Source organism: Adiantum capillus-veneris, chromosome 19 (assembly GCF_014529385.1).
Source record: "Adiantum capillus-veneris isolate H3 chromosome 19, ASM1452938v2, whole genome shotgun sequence".
NCBI classification, from domain to species: domain Eukaryota; kingdom Viridiplantae; phylum Streptophyta; class Polypodiopsida; order Polypodiales; family Pteridaceae; genus Adiantum; species Adiantum capillus-veneris.
Window position 1 is genome coordinate 45,512,527 of NC_140949.1, and position 16,369 is coordinate 45,528,895.

General features: G+C 44.1%; 1 protein-coding gene across 5 annotated transcripts in view; it reads right to left on the reverse strand.

Annotated features, from left to right (window-relative positions):
• LOC147433933 (alanine aminotransferase 2-like) overlaps positions 1-16,369 on the reverse strand; it is a 208,781-nt gene that overhangs the window by 134,265 nt on the left and 58,147 nt on the right. For all 5 annotated transcript variants that reach the window (XM_086490560.1, XM_086490557.1, XM_086490558.1 and 2 more), the window contains 4 exons: positions 9,646-9,707; positions 9,487-9,565; positions 554-649; positions 354-464 (listed from right to left, as the gene is read on the reverse strand). In XM_086490560.1, coding sequence (XP_086346686.1) covers positions 354-464; positions 554-649; positions 9,487-9,565; positions 9,646-9,707 — 348 coding nt within the window. The remainder of the gene's footprint in view (positions 1-353; positions 465-553; positions 650-9,486; positions 9,566-9,645; positions 9,708-16,369) is intronic.

Genomic DNA, 16,369 nt, shown 5'->3' on the forward strand with positions numbered 1-16,369 from the left:
CTACTTAATTGAAACTTGTAACACTAGTGAAAGTGACTCCCAGATAGACATAGGAGTCAACTACCTCTACCTACTCGCCTGTCAATGTAAAAACAACTCTCCTTCTGATCTATCAAGAGGTGTGGCAGATCATGGCTTTGTTCCAAACTTCGAGACACACAAAAAAGATATGATAAGCACAACGACACTATCTTGTTCCTCCCTTCAAAAGTACGATCAAAACTTGAAAAGCAATGTAGCAAAATTTATTATGAAATTTAAAACATGCAGAGTGCTCTAGAAGAAACTCTACCCATGTTTAAATACACACATGGCAAATCCTTTCACAAAAGCGATAAAGAAAAATGTTGTACAAGAGCACCGCCATGAAGAGCAATTGAAGCTGAGTATAGGGGACAATATGGTACTGGACACAAAATACCATCCCTATCATTTGATATCACAAGTTGCATCATCATGTGGACCTGCCATTCAATGATTGGCATGAGAAACAATATCAAGGTCAAACTACATTTAGCAACAAATAGTGAGACAAATGAAGTGTGAAATCAACCCCTGGGCTAGTTCCATCCGTAAGAAAGATATCCTCAAAATTTGCAGGAAACCCATCACGATTCTCAATTCCTTCTGCTATGGCAGCCCTCAATGCCTGCACACAGTCAAACAAGTCTTCAGTTTGACACATTCAGATAAAATAACAAAACTCATGAAGAACTCAAGGTCCTACATAAAACACCCATTGCCTACATAAAACGCCGATCGCAACCTGAGCATGCTAGGTCACAGAGACATTGACTTGTTTATGGAGACACAAGAGCAATGAGATAGCCCTACTCAGGGTGATGAGATATGCACGGAAGTATACCTTGAGGGAATACACAAGACAGGTGTTTGAGGCATGGGAGTCAACCTTTGAGGGATAGAAACAGGTGTTTCTGAGCATCAGATGGGGTGATAGAGCTGCTCAAGGAGGAACGTGGGACCACAAGTCACAAAATGCTAGCAAATGATCCTCAAGACCAATGTGGGTCAGCTTGCACAAATGATGAAAGTAAATATTGCTATGCCCTTGATCAGTAATCAGTTGCAACCAAGTGCAACATAATTCACATGAGGAGGCAAGGCAGGATAAAGAGGACCCAAGGGAGGGCGAGTGTGTATTCGTACCACTATCAGCAGTGATTATGGAGTGTAAGAAACTTGCAGAACATTTAAGTAGTTGGGACTTGGATGCCAGCACTAACAGTAGGTAACACAAGGAGTATGACATGGAGGGAACCAACCTTGGACAAAAAATTTGAACTGGGGAAAAAAGGGAGATCATAGCTTTTAGAAGACAGTCCTTCACCCCTCACAACAGACCATCAGTTCATTACGTTCAAAAGGACACCGTGACACCTCACCTCTTTCTATCAGTCAATTCTCTAATGATTGCACCAACATAAAACATCGATCGTTCAGCTAGAAACAGATTTACCCTCAAATGAACTCACTGCACATTTAAATCTACACCCCAGCTTTATCAAGTGTTTTCCATTCACTCAACTCGAAGTTGGCTGAACAGACAAATCAAAATTCATGTATGTGTCCTCCATCTATCGAGAAAGGACAAAAGTACAAGGTAACAAAATGTGGTCATGTGGTAGGGGGGGAGGGGGTGATCCATGGGAGGCTAGGATACAAAAGACATATCATGAAGTACATCAAGTTGACTAGCTCTATCCTATGTCAAGGTAGGGGTGGAAGATCTGGTACATGGGTGGGTGTGGTGTTAGGGTTGTACATGTGATCGCAGCTTGGTCTGCCAGGAGCAGAGCGAATCTCTCATGGGCTGCCCTGGGGTGGCGAATCTGGATCTCCTCAATCTGCATGCGATGGAATCTCGGAGATGTGTATCCTAAAGCGCACGGGCGTCTCCTAGCTGAGAGCTCTTACCGTCTCAGCCTGCTATAGGGTGACTCCTCTCTATGTCTGTGTGATGGGTAGCAGTAGGGTTGTGGTCCTTTGGAAGAAGTCTGGAAGTCATGACTCTCCCACCCTCTGGTCCCGCTACAAGTGCAAAGCAGTATCTCTCTATGTCTATGTATCTCCACTAGAAAATAGCCAAACTGGCGCTGATCTCTAGACTCCATAACCTGTCGTAGGGTGCGCTATCATGTGAAAACAGCCTCATATTTGTCCTTGATACTCTCATATACTCTACATCTTCAAACAAAGTGTTCCTCATCCTTAGTCACCCCTCTGTGCAAAGCTCGCACAACCTCAGTTCAGGGGGTATGAGTAGCTCCTCCTGTCTCTATCTCTAGCCGGTGTGATGATACCTGGTCCTGACCAATCACCACTCATGAACTATGTGGCATATTTGCGTCCATGCAGCTTGGTCTCTAGACGAACCCCTCCTCTAGCATGGTCAAGAAGTGGTCATTGTAATACAGCATCTTTGAGGGAAGAGGCTGTCTAGGTGCAATCCATGTCTATCTGATGCGGAGTTGTCATAGATCAAATCTGAGTGCTATGTTTCTCTTATTGTGGGAGAGATGGATGAAGGGTGAGTCCAGGTGATACTTTAAGGGTGGTAATCTATCCATGTCTAGTCCATGTGCTCCAAACCACTCTCTCACCTACGAGTACCAAGACTCCTGCTTGCCTGACTCTGAAATCTGAATGGAGGCCCCGAAGGCTCTGCGTCTGAGTCTATCTGATGGCATCTCTCTCATCCTCTGGATGAGTTAAATATGGGCCTTGGGGGAGCTCCTAGCAGTCAATTGTAGACCACAGCTCTCCCCAGCTATTGTATTTATGAGAGCAATCAATAAAGAAGTACCCCAAGGAGCGCTTAACTCAGAGGCCACCACATCAAAGTGGAGAACTGAGCTCCACTATGTCTCTTCTTTGTAGCTTTTAACTCTCTCTTTCCAATTTCAGTACTTTCCATTTCAATTCAGTCGTGATGTGTTGTCTGCTTCACCACCCTATCAATAATAGGTTTCAGTGGTATCAGATAACCAATCGACTATTCTTCTACGGAGAGTCTAATCTTATTTTCTACAGCCCCCATAGGTGGAGCAGCATTACCCTCGTGATTCCGAGCAAGAGTGCAAGTACGTGGAAAAAAAAGTTGAATACAACAAAGAAGTTGAAGTCGCGGAAGAAGCATCAGTGCATGAAGAACGAGCAGATGAGGAGGGTGAGCCGAAAGGAAGCGTGAATCAATTGCAAATGCCGATGAAACTCAAGACGAGAAGCGACAACGTGAAGTCCACTTTCTTATGCAACACCTTCTCAAGTATTCACCATATCTTACACATGCCAAACATGTGAAGGTGTCACCAGGAGGTGTATTTTTCTTATTGCCTTCTTTAAGTATGTGTTACATATCTTAAATCGGATACTTTACTAATAGTATCACTTGAAGCTTATAGAAATAATCTTTTCTTGGACAAAGCTCAAAGTTACAAATGACTTTGACATACGGACTAATCAAGCTGCAGATGTCGTACTCATGCTTTCGACAAAGATGAGACAAGCTGCAGATATGATCTGTTTTCAGTTTGGAAAAATAGTTATGGTCAAGAATAATGCATGACATGGGATTTAATAGCTAGAGCTTTGGATGCAGTAACAGTCAAGAATAATGCCATGACATGGGATTTAACAGCTAGAGCTTTGGATGCACTAGCATTACAACAGTACATTTCCTTCTCTCGAAGTTTCTACAACTATCCCTAGGTTTTATTTTAAATGGGAGGGAATGTCACGATTGTGACTATGTTACATTATTACATCTAGCCCCTGATGCAGACAAGACTGACCAACCATGGAGGACCCCTACTCTTGAATGGTTGCGATTGTTCACCAAAGGATGCACCTCTCCAGTGAATACCCACATTCCTTCAACCATAGGTCATGTCTCTAAACCCAATGGTTGCATCTCTTCGCCTAAAGGACATGTCTCTACATGAATGGTCATGTCTATTCATATGTACATGTTCATCTCTATATAAGGAGCTTGTTGTAACACAGATTCAATCAATCCAATACAGAGTCTTCTAACTCTTGTCTCAGAGTCAAGTTCAACTTCTTAAGTCTTTATCATGAGTTTAAGTACTTAATAAAGGATTAGTTACTGGAATCCTTACAATAAGGATCATGACACTATGGATCATGGAAACTACAAAACTATGGCAATTCAAAACTGGCCAGATTATATGGAGAACAAGGACTTAGTGATTAAGCGCATAAACTTATAGTCACGGTCCCAAGATAATCTGGCTTCCCCTCTTCATTATATCTTAACACTGAGGAGCCTCATAGAGGCCGAAGGGACAAAGACACAGTTTGCATTGATCGGTATTAAGCAGAGCTGCTCTTGATCTTCCACCTTCTTTTATTAGAAGCTCCAAAATAATGGGCAGCCCTGCTTAACACTAATATACCATATTATATACCTAGATGAATCCAAGATATGCCCAAATTCACCTTTGAAAAATAGTGCAAATAGACGCATATCCACAAGTCAATGTAGTCATCAACTCCATCATGCATAATATTGACAAAATACTACGACATCCCCACTTAACATTGTTAGTGCCCATAATGGGTATAGAACTAGGTACAAATACACGTTCTCATAACTCACACACACACACACACTTTTCTTTTTTTGGTAAATCTTGTTTTAAGAATTTCCAGGTGGGAAACCTCAAATCAAGGAAAACCCACAAGAAGTAAGAGATACAAAAAGCGGAGCACCATGAGGCTCCGAACACTAGAAACTGTCAAAGAAAATCCTGTAGGCATCATGAGTGATGTCCGAAGCATCATGAGCAAAATGCAACGCTTGACCAAGCAACAATTTGAAATAGGGAAAGGGGTCAACATCAGTACCTTGAAACATTAATGAGTTTCTATGGTGTTGAATGGCCCACAGAACCCAAAATCTGACCCAATTAAAAAACGCCATAAACTGAGATTGCTGAGACTAGAGCACCCCAAAAAGCTATAATTGTCTGTGGAAAATGTCGGAAGGAAAACACAGTCGAAGAGCAGCCGACACTTGCCGAATGAAGGCTCTATAAGTGGCATAGTCTCCTCAGCTTCATGGCATCTCAGGCAGTGAGAAGGTGCAATATGCCGTGCATATAATAAGCTCCCAAGAAGAAGAGCTCCCACTAAGCAGCACCACAAGAAAATACCTTCCTTCAAAGGTAGATGACTCTTCCAAATACTAGACAATTTTCTTTGCCACCACAAGGATGACTTGGAGAGTGACTACAGCTGATTACCATGATGCACAATCAACACATCAGATTGCAAGAGGGCATAGACATTGCCAACTGAAATGCATTCCAATCTGGTAGCAGCAAGATTCCAATTAGAGAAGCGGGAGTCCACATCCAAAGGAGGAATGGGTGAGTGATCAGCAAGCATGCTTTGCATTTCCCGCAAGAAAGGAGAATATTGAAGACCTCACCGAAAACAGGACACCGCATCAACAAACAAAGAACATGACCCGTGTCATCCAACACCTGATGCACTTGGCAGATTCTTTTTTGGGGAAGAAAATATGCTTGGTGAGGAGACCATTGAACCAAAGTTGAAGAGAATGCCTTGCTCCAATGCAGACTCTCAAATCAAAGAGAGTTACCCAAAGGGAATTGTCTACCATGCCATGCCAAATGCGAAGTGATAGCCTTCCAATCAACAATGAGAGAAGAAGTAAAGGGACATCTAGAAATGTGTCCTTCAAGCTGCCCAAAAATAACATCCCACTATGTCGACTACAGCGACCAAAAGACGGCATGACAATATGCATACACAAATGTGACACCATGAGAGCCCAGGGTTGTTGCTGCTCCACCAAGACTAGCAATAGCATAGTTTTCCAAGCCAGAACATAACATCGCAAGTCCAAAATATTTAGCCCTCCAAGCCGCTTGGGAGAACACACCTTGTCCATAGATAAAAGCCAAAGATTACTCGTGCTAGACGAGGTCCGCCAGAAATGCTCTAAAATACTAGACATAAGGGACTGCAAGCGCAATTGAGACCAGGATAATTAAGGTAAGTAAAACTGCACGTAAGCCATGAGAATGCACTGGACAATCCTGAGACGCACATCTAGTAGCCAAGTGGACAATTTCCAATAATTCAACTTGGAATGCAGACGTTGGACTACCCAGTCCATTTTCTACACAACTGATACATCCCAAGCCAGCGGATAACCCAAATGGAGAACTATAACGTACGGAGGAACAATTTCCCCATGCCACAATATCTTATGCCAATCACATTCTTTCAAAGGTAATAGCTTGGATTTACGACAATTAACTTTGAGGCCTGCCGCCAATCCAAACAAGTGAAGAGTATGCATAATTTGTTGTACATCATCATAGTGATTGCGAGGCATGAATAGAGGTGTTGTCCAGAAGGTAATGTTAGGCCATGCAATCTACCAGTGGAGGTCCAAATACATAAGCAAGGGGTGTGTAGCGATTGCATAAAGCAAAGCACTAAGAGGACATCCCAGCCTTACTGAGCATCCCAAAGGCCAAGATTCTGTGAGAGATCCATCCAACAAACCTACAGAAGTGTTGTGTGCATACAAGAAAAATACAACACGGGATAGCCTAGGCCCAAATCCCAAGTGTTGCATGGTATCCGCAATGTAATCCCAAAGAACAGTGCCAAATGCCTTTCCTATGTCAACTTGCATAACCAAGACATCCTATTGAGTGTATTTTGCATATTCCATTCCAATGATGACATTTGCAAGGTTATCAATAATCTGATGTCATGGAATGAAACCGTATTGAGATTGATGCAAGCCTTCATGCAAAAAGCACTTGAGTTGGTTAACAAGAATTTTGGGCAATAATTTATATACCACAGGCATGAGTGTAATAGGCCACCAATGAGAGAATTCTTCACATAATGCATGCTTGGGTATCAACTTGAGCAAACCTTCTTTCCAAGAGGAGGGCAATTCTTGCTGCTCCCAGGCCGTATTCATCATGATCAGCAATGAAAGCTTTGAATAATCCCAAAAAGACAAGAAAAATTCCATTGTAAGACCATCCGAACAAGGAGCTTTCCACCAGCCCAAATCAAGCAAGTTGGTATACTATTCCATCTCAGCGAAAACGACTTCCAAGTCTTGAGCTTGTTGAATCGAAAGAATGGGAGTAACATGCGATAGAAACAAGTGGCGCGCCTGGCGAGCTTCTTGTGTGGGAGAAGGAGCCTCAAAGATCTTACCATCATGAGAGTGCAAGGCTTGTGCCAGCTCCCGTAAGGAGGTCCTTTGGTTTGCATCTTAGTAGAAGATTTCGGAGGGGAGGGAGGCTGAGGGGTAGGAACAACTGAAGGAGGTGGTTGTAGGTTTGGTTCCGAACATTCGGACTGCATATGACCAAATTTGCCACAATGGAAGCAAGAATTTGCAAATTACCCCATTTGAGTTTGAATGCACGCTTTCCAACCACTACATCCCCAGAATCGACTGAAATGCTTGCTGGCATGGGGATGTCCGTGTCCCACAAAATACAAAAACGATCTATGTTTGCATCCAGATTAGGAGTGCAAATGACTTTACCCAACTGGGCAGCCAACAAGGGAAGGAAGTGACGCCAAGTGCGAGGAAAGTCGACCACCTCAACCCAAACGGGACACTTGTGACGAATAAGGCTTTGATAATCCTTCGTGAGAGGGGCCCAGGGCAAAACATGAGTCATTTGCATATTGAAGAAGAGAGGAGCCATTTCAAGCAAAGCATCCCTAGAATACATGTCTACTAACAAGACTTCATAAAAAACATCTCGCGCCGAAGTAAACCCCCCGGACTGCTTGCCGCTTGAGCAGGAAATCAACCCATTGGCCTACGTCTTGAGCGGTAGCCATTTTGCCCGGAAGAAGAGAATCATTGCATTCAAGGCATATTGAGCAACGGGGTCCATAAGCTCCTCCACCGGAATGCGCACTTCCATGGCAAGAGCAAGCCCTTCCTACGCTCGACGCACATCTTCGAAATCCTCATGTAAACTTTCATTGATTAGGGTTAGGGGATCCATAGCCAAATTCTCCAAGGCTTTCCGGCGTTTGTAAATGCACTGTTCTGGCAAATCCATCAAACGACAAAAACCACTCTCCTAGACCTGTAGTTGACTTGGGTGCAGCACACACACTCACGCACACCCCACGTTGTACTTGTCTTCAAAAACCTATCGACTCATTGAACAAAGTCACACACTCTGCTGAATCCAGAAAGCCTAGGGAACACTGTACATCGCACTCTGCTGAGTTCAGAACGCCAGGGTACACTATACACACACACACACACATTCAACCCAAACAGGAACTGTACAGAGGGCTTGCAGTCACACACACGCGCACGCGCACACACACCTTCAGGCCCACATACATGCAGGGCTTCAGAGCGCGCACGCTGCTGCAGCAGGGCGTGCTGAGGCGAAACAGACTGGTGCAGACACGAACATAAACCACAAACCCACACACACATAAACCACGAACCCACACGCATATGCGCATGTGTTAATACAAAGTTTTTGTCTCCTAAGTTTCTGTCATGGCTCTATAACAAATCCCAGCACCAAGTAGTAAACATTAAGCATTCACACAACAGAAAGATGCTTGATATTAATGAAACATTCTGGAAAACAGAAGAAATGGGGGGTCATCTCTTGCAGATTTCATAAGAAAACCATGTCTATAATCCAAACATTGTTAGAACTTTGTGTTTTGCCGATTGAAAACAAAAAGAGCGTTCAAGAAGCAAGGCCCTGTTCCTTTATGGAAAACTTTATTTTACAAGATTCATTCTTAGCAGAGTTTCCAAGAAACTCATTTCTTCCAATCAACTTTCCAATGTTTAATCATTTATGAAACATTTAAAAGTTTTGAAACTTCTCTTGAACTTTTCCAAGGCAAATGCTTTCTACAAGTGTCTAAGTTACCTGGTTTTGTACATATGTTACTTTTATTTGAAGTTTTAAATGTATATGAGTTTTTGAATCTCCTAGTCTTTTATGTTGATTTCTGTACAAGTATAAGCTCTGAGCATGCATATTTATGGCTTGACACTTGAAAATTTTTGACAAAACTTCTATTGCAGTGTTTCATAAATTGGTGATATCGTTCCGAAACTTTTGAGACGTGTTTTATACGAAACGTTTCGACACTGTTGATCTCAATCAAACCCCCTGGACGTTGATCTAAAGAACATGATGACTTCCTTTCGGGGTTTTGAATCATCTGCTCAATCTTACAGGCATGAAAAAAGTCATTTTAAGTTCAAAGACCATCAAAGAACTCAAAAACATTCCTCGTCTCTAATATTTCTCATGCAAAAGCATTCTAGGAGGTTGTCATGTTTAGCAGCTGTCAATAGATAGCTCTACGTACTCTATACAACTGGTTTAAATCATTTCTTTATCAACGTGTTCCACTCAAGAAAATCAAGGTCATCACCCTGGTTTGAGTGTATGTCCAAGTAGCCCTTTCTGATATGCTGCTTAAGATGCCTTTGGCTCTACCAATCGAATCAGAACTGTAAAAAAACAATAATCAACAGTTATGTAGTAAATATGCTGACCATATACAAGAAAAATCCTAAAGGCTAATTGTCACCTGTATAGACCGCGTATCTCTTCCTTGTCCAATAACCCAGGATAATTACAGAGGGACAAGACCTGCTTAAACACAGCTGCGTGAGTGTTTACAAAAGACTTCAAACGATACATGATGTGATCATGTGGATATTTAGGATGGTAATACCATTAAAAGGTGGTAAATTATCCAAAAAAACAGTCAATTTGAAAATGCTGATAAGGCAATAATTTGTAAGGACTTGGGTGGAGACTTACAAAAAGTCTTAAAAGTCACCGTAACTTATGAGCCAATAGGACGCCACAAGGTGCTCTCGATACTTGAAACCCACTAAACTGATGTACTGAAATAGAATTTCAGGAATCACAAAACTAATGCTCTTCATAGCAGAAAAGTTTATATAGAATCTATCTCATCAATACATTTCAATAGATCAGTTGACATGTTCTACTGCACATCAATCATATGTGCAGGAAGACAAAGTTGAAAACCCTTCATATTGTTGGCTAGATTACACTCTTCTAGAAGTGAGAACCCTCTCTATCTTAGCTTGGTCTTACTGACCTAAAGCAACGATGTCACCTTGCACATTAATGATTATTTACATATACACCTAGATGTATCCAGGATAAGCCCAGATTCGCCCTTAAAGGAAAGTGCAAGGTATAGACCCATGGTAGTCACCCACAAGATAATATAACCATCAGCTCCATCATGCATAGTATTGACTAAATACCGTCTACACCCAATAGTGGGTGTAGAACTAGGTACTAACATATACTCCCAAACACAACACACACCACACGCACGCCCACATGAGCATACATCAATACAAAGTTCAGCGTACTGAGTTTCTATCATGACTCCGGAGATCAAGGGTAGACTCAGGCATGATGAAGCCTAGCACTAAAAGAAGCATTAAATCGGAAAAATCAACACAAAAATGAGGTAGTTGATAGGGCATACGCACCACAAAAGATAGAAAGTATTAGCACAATATCAATTGGTCGTAACTCGGATGAAAACTTCAGAGTGTGAAGTCTACATGTCTGCTATACGACTAAAAAATATACCTAGATGAATCCACGATAAGCCCAGATTCACCCTTAAAGGAAAGTGCAAGGTATAGACCCATGGTAGTCACCACAAGACAATATAACCATCAGCTTCATCATACATAGTATTGACTAAATACCACGACATCCCCACTGATGTTGTCAGTGCCCAATAATGGGTGTAAAACTAGGTACTAACATATGCTCCCAAACACAACACACACCACACCACACGCACATGAGCATACATCAACACAAAGTTCAGCATACTAAGTTTCTGTCATGACTCAAACTCGGCCATAATGAAGCCTCGCACGTTATTTAGGCCATATAAGCCCCTCATAATGCCTCATTGTACTTGTTGTCTATCTATCTAGTAGTGACTATCATTTTGTTGTACCTCTCATGTGTTAGTCTCTTGTGTTAAGTGTCTCTCTCTCATTCCCACCATTTGTCCTTCATAAACTTTCGAACTTCATGTGTTAGTCATGCGGTACGAGGATCAGAGATGCCAGGGTTTGTTTTTCCGCGAGCTACGCAGACACAAAGAGAGCCTGATGAGAGGAGAGGCTAGCTAGTCTCAGAGACAGATCACAAACTTCTTTAGAGCTGCCACTGGACACTCGGAGGAGTTACTACCACAGCAGAGCTCGTCACCTCACACCAGAGGCACACTAATCGACTGAGCGACTGAGCTGGGGAGATCCAGACGCCCACGACTGCGGAGGACTACACAGCATCGACAAGGCTGCATCAGAGGATTCGGATCACTTTGATTCGACATGCACGACGCCCGGTCACACTACTACCATGGAGGAGATTGATGAGATCCGCCAGCGACCGATGCTGGATCTCTTGTGATCTAGCTATCCCAGCTAGCTGCTTAGCTGCTTAGTTCACACCTAGCAGTTTAGGATTCCATAGAATTTTATTTTGTCATTCTGTCATTTTGTCATCTTGTTACTCTGACTTTGTATCAGATCCACCACATTGTAACTTTCTGGTCTCATAGGTCACTTTGGCCTTTTGAAGACGTTAATATAACATTTCATTTCTCTCTCTCTCTCTCTCTCTCTCTCTCTCTCTCTCTCTCTCTCTCTCTCTCTCTCTCTCTCTCTCTCTCTTTTTTTTTTTTTTGGGGAAAAATCAGGGCTGTATATTACTGAGTACAATATAATCCCCAGCGGATGCCAAAATAGCCTATCACGTGGGGTGTACAATATGAATGTAAGGGTGAGAGCCACTATAGTGACAACTGGACTAGAACAATCTCATGGTGGTCTGTGTGATGAGTGGAGGAGAAACCACTGAGGGGGGGCATAATGCCATGTAATCTGGCCACCTGTAAGTGTGAAGAAGAGTGGTGATCGGGCCCAACACCGAAGGAAGGCAAATCGACGAGCCTCGGCTGCTCTAGATGTACCTGAGGAAGAATCCCACTGCCAAATGAGGGTGTGAATGATGTCCAGCCAAATGGCCGTGAGGATATCCTGAAGGAGCTGTGGTGCTGCACTGAGAATGTGAAGACAACGAGCTCTCCAAATATTCCATAGTGTAATGCTAGTGATGACTGAAAAAACTTCATCACGGGTCTGAGGATCCCCCTGCCAAGCGATTTGTGGTAACATAGCCAAAGTCCCTCGCCGATAACCAGTCGAGGTAAGCATAAGAGCTGGATCTGTGTCTGAGCCCTCGTAGAAAAGATGCGGCCCGGGCATCGGCATCAACCATGAGACAGATCCCCAAGTGAGAAATCCATGCTGAACACCGGCTCTGCTAAGTAAAAAGCAAACTGCTAGCCACACTATATGGGAAGAGGAGCATGACCAAAGACAATGTGTAGGGGACTCAGGTAGTCGCAGAGGACATCGAGTATATAACGGATCGTGACCCATAGTAGCTAGCCAAGTCCCAACTGGAAGTCCTGCATGTGTAATCATCCACATGAAAAAAGAAATACGACGAGCCGCATGTAAATCCCAGATGGCTGACCAAAACTGCTGTAGATAGGCATGGGAGAGACCTGAATGTAACCAGAAACGCATACGAGTGGGCTGCTCTGGGTGCTGTCTCATCAATGCTAATCTTCCAATTCTGACAGTGTACTCAAAGAATGATACAGGTGCACCGGTGAGGTTAGAGTGAGGCCAATGCCACTCTCCTAGGTCCCAATAAAGCTGAGATAGTGCACGACCCTCCCACACCCAAAGCCTCCAAAGGGCGGCATCAGCGGAAGTGAAACGGGGGTCAACACAACGACGCTTCCCGCGGGAGCCAACTACTCGTATGGCCTCCCATCGAGCGCCGGGGTAGACAAGGTGCGGAGAGGTGGTAGCATATGTCAATCTAGCATGAATCCCCTGAGAATAGTCTGTATCAACTGTGAACAGCATGGTGTCTAAACGAACTAATAAGAGAGTGCTCTGAGCAAAGAGACCTTCCCAGCCACTATGTGGAGGCATCTGAACCGTGCCTCGCATGACTGCGTCCCACTGTGACGGAATGGCGGAGTCAATCTCAAGCAGTCTGTCTGTCACCCCGCGACCAATGTCATAATGTTCTGCCACAAAATCTGCATCCAGCATACGTGTCTCATGAAACAACCGCATAGAGGCAGCAGGGCCAGTGTCCCAAGCAGCCCAATCAATGTGAGTCCTCTCTCCAAGCTGACGGGGTGGATTAACCGAAGAATCAAGAACTGCATCATTCCAAATGAGAGGTTGGCGCTCAATCTCCTCACGACATGAGGGAGGTGAGCGTATGATAGCCCTTCGCATGGAGACCCAAATCCGAAGGAGTGATCGGATGAAGGGTGAGAGAGTGCTGGTGAACAAGGGGGCATCTGTAAAGAGAAAACGATACCTTGTATGCCAAGTATGACCATCTCTAGTGCCGAGGCGTGGAGTTGTTGTGCAAAGAGCGGCCTGAAGAAGCATCTTCCAAGGTTCTTGGCCGGGAAAAAGACCCCGAACAATAAGCTTGGTAAGAAGGACGCGGCTCTGTAATTCTGGATCAATAATGCCAAGGCCTCCCTCTGACCTAGGACGAATAATCGTGGACCAGCGAACTTGAGCACGAGTGTCAGTAGTCCCATCTGTGCCACTCCATAAAAAGTTCCGCACTAGTCAGCGGAGCTGAGCTATCACTCCAGAATGTAGCATCCAACAAGAGGCCATATACCATATTGTAGCCAGAATGACCTGGTTGGCAACCAAAGCATGGCCAGCCAACGACAGATGACGAGAAGACCAATGACATAGCTTCCTGCGAATAGACTGTAGTACGGGTGCAAACTGCTGCTGCGAGGAAACGTCAAATCCAACCTGAAAGCCCAGATATCCGCATGTCTCACCCGGCTGCAGCCATGTGAAACCATCAGCTACCCCCCAAGTAGGTATGTCATCACTGCCAACCAGTAACCCATAGGATTTATGCCAGTTAATGCGTGCACCACTGGCAATGCAGAAAACCTCCAGGGCCTCCCGCATGGCATCAAGAGCTGCTAGCAAATAGCGCAACATCAGCATAGTGTCATCAACAAACTCCTGATCGATAAGGTCCGGAGCAGAAGGTACTGGCATGGTCAAGCCACGAAATGCATGACTCTGAGCACGAAGAAAATCAGACATAGTCTCTCCGACAAATAGATACAGATATGCTGCTAAAGAACATCCCTCACGGACAGATCGAGAAAGCTCAAAACTGCGACTGACACGACCACCAATAGTAATAGCACTGCTGGCAGTCTTGAAGAGAGCGGAAATGCCTGTGATCCATCTCGAAGGGAAACCCATCCAGGCTAATGATCCTTCGAGAAAGTCCCACTCAACACGATCATATGCTTTCTCGAAGTCAAGGATGAAAAAAGCGAGAGGTTCAGAAGATGTTCTGGCCCACTCTACTGCCTCATAAAAAGTGAAGATATTATCCAGTATGCATCGATCCATGACAAAGCCTGTCTGAGAAGTATGAATAATATCTGGTAAGAACGGTCGCAAGCGATGGCTAATCAATAACGCTAGTATCTTATAGACCGAAGGGAGTAGGGTAATAGGTCTCCACTGGCGGAGCTGAGTGGTGTCACCCCCTTTCGGAATAAGAGATATGAGACCTGAGCAAAGATCCGGATGCAAATATCCTGATGCAAAGATGTCCTGACAACCTCGAAGCAGTGGTATATGCAATACATCCCAATAAGTCAAAAAGAAGCCTCTAGTCATGCCATCCTCTCCTGGGCAGGAGGATGGATCGAGACTCTCAATAGCAGCATGAAGCTCTGCAAGTGTGAAGGGTGCCAACAAGATCTCGGCCATAGTGTCTGTACAACGACGTCGGGTGTGATGCCAAATCTGCTCACGGGCAAGTAAAACCTCAGTAGTACATACATCAGCAGTGAACAATGCCTCAAAATAATCTGCAGACATATCAAGAATAACATCAGGATGCATATGAAGTGTCCCCTGAGCATCGCACAAAGTCCGAAGGGTGGTGCCAGGAGGGCGCTCTTTATGTGCAGCGAAGAAGGCTTTATTCATTCGATCAGCTTTAGCTATCCAGTGAGATACTGAAGCATGATGAGTGAACTCAGACCTAGCCTCCTGTACGCGACGAATTTCCTCTGTGAACTCTGTCTGTCTAGCAGCGAGATAAGCATCCTGAGGCCACTCTTCAAGCAAGCGCTGTGTGGAACCAAGAGGAATGTGAAGATCAGACTCGCGTACTCTCAACTGACGATGAATAATAGCAGTCTGATCACGGTAGTAAATACTAAACTGAGTAATGCAATGAGCAAGGAACTCTCCAGGGGGACCACAATAAGAAGCACCCGTGGACCATAAGTCACGAATCTGTTGCTGCAAAACTTCAGTGGTGAGAACACTGTCAGGGATGCGGCAGCCTCGTCTCTATGTAGAGGATCTAGTGAAGGAGATAAACAAGGAGATGGGTAAATGATCTGAGAGGCTGGTCCCTCTCCAAATAGTAGTAAATCCACCTAGAGCTGCTGCCCAAGGGCCAATGTAAAAACGATCAAGTCTCTCTAATAATCTCCCATGCTGTCGCTGAAACCCCCACAAGTAATGAAGTGTAGCAGGGTGGTGACCAAAAGAGGGAATGTGCCAAGCGTCAACACCTTGAATAGCTAGAAGAAATCGATGCCAAGACATATCAAGAATAACATCAACGTCAACACCTTGAATAGCTAGAAGAATAACCCAAGAGTCTACAACAGGTAGAGCAGTAGCCAAGGAGGACCAAAAAGTAGCCCTCTCCCGAGGAGTAGTGGGTGCATAGACTGACATAAAACCAATGATAGAGTCTCGAATCCAAATAGAAACATAAACTGCTCTGCCAGCGACAAGGGTGCCATGCTGCTGAACTGAGGCCAAGTAACGTGGCCCCACTGAAATGCATACACCGCAACTCTGTCTATGAATGCCCAGAGCAGGCTCCCAAAAAGTGTGAGCGCCCGAGGGCATGAGATTACCAAAAGGAGTGGCAATCTTATGCTCCTGAACTAGTAATATATCCACAATGCCTACTACATGAGCGTATGAATCTCTGCGAAGTAAAAGCTTACGGGAACCTCTTACCCGAGAAGTCTGTAAACCATTAGCATTCCAAGAGACTACATGTAAATCCATAGTCTGCATGAAAGTATTGGTAAAGCATCTGACTAACTGCGCATCTTA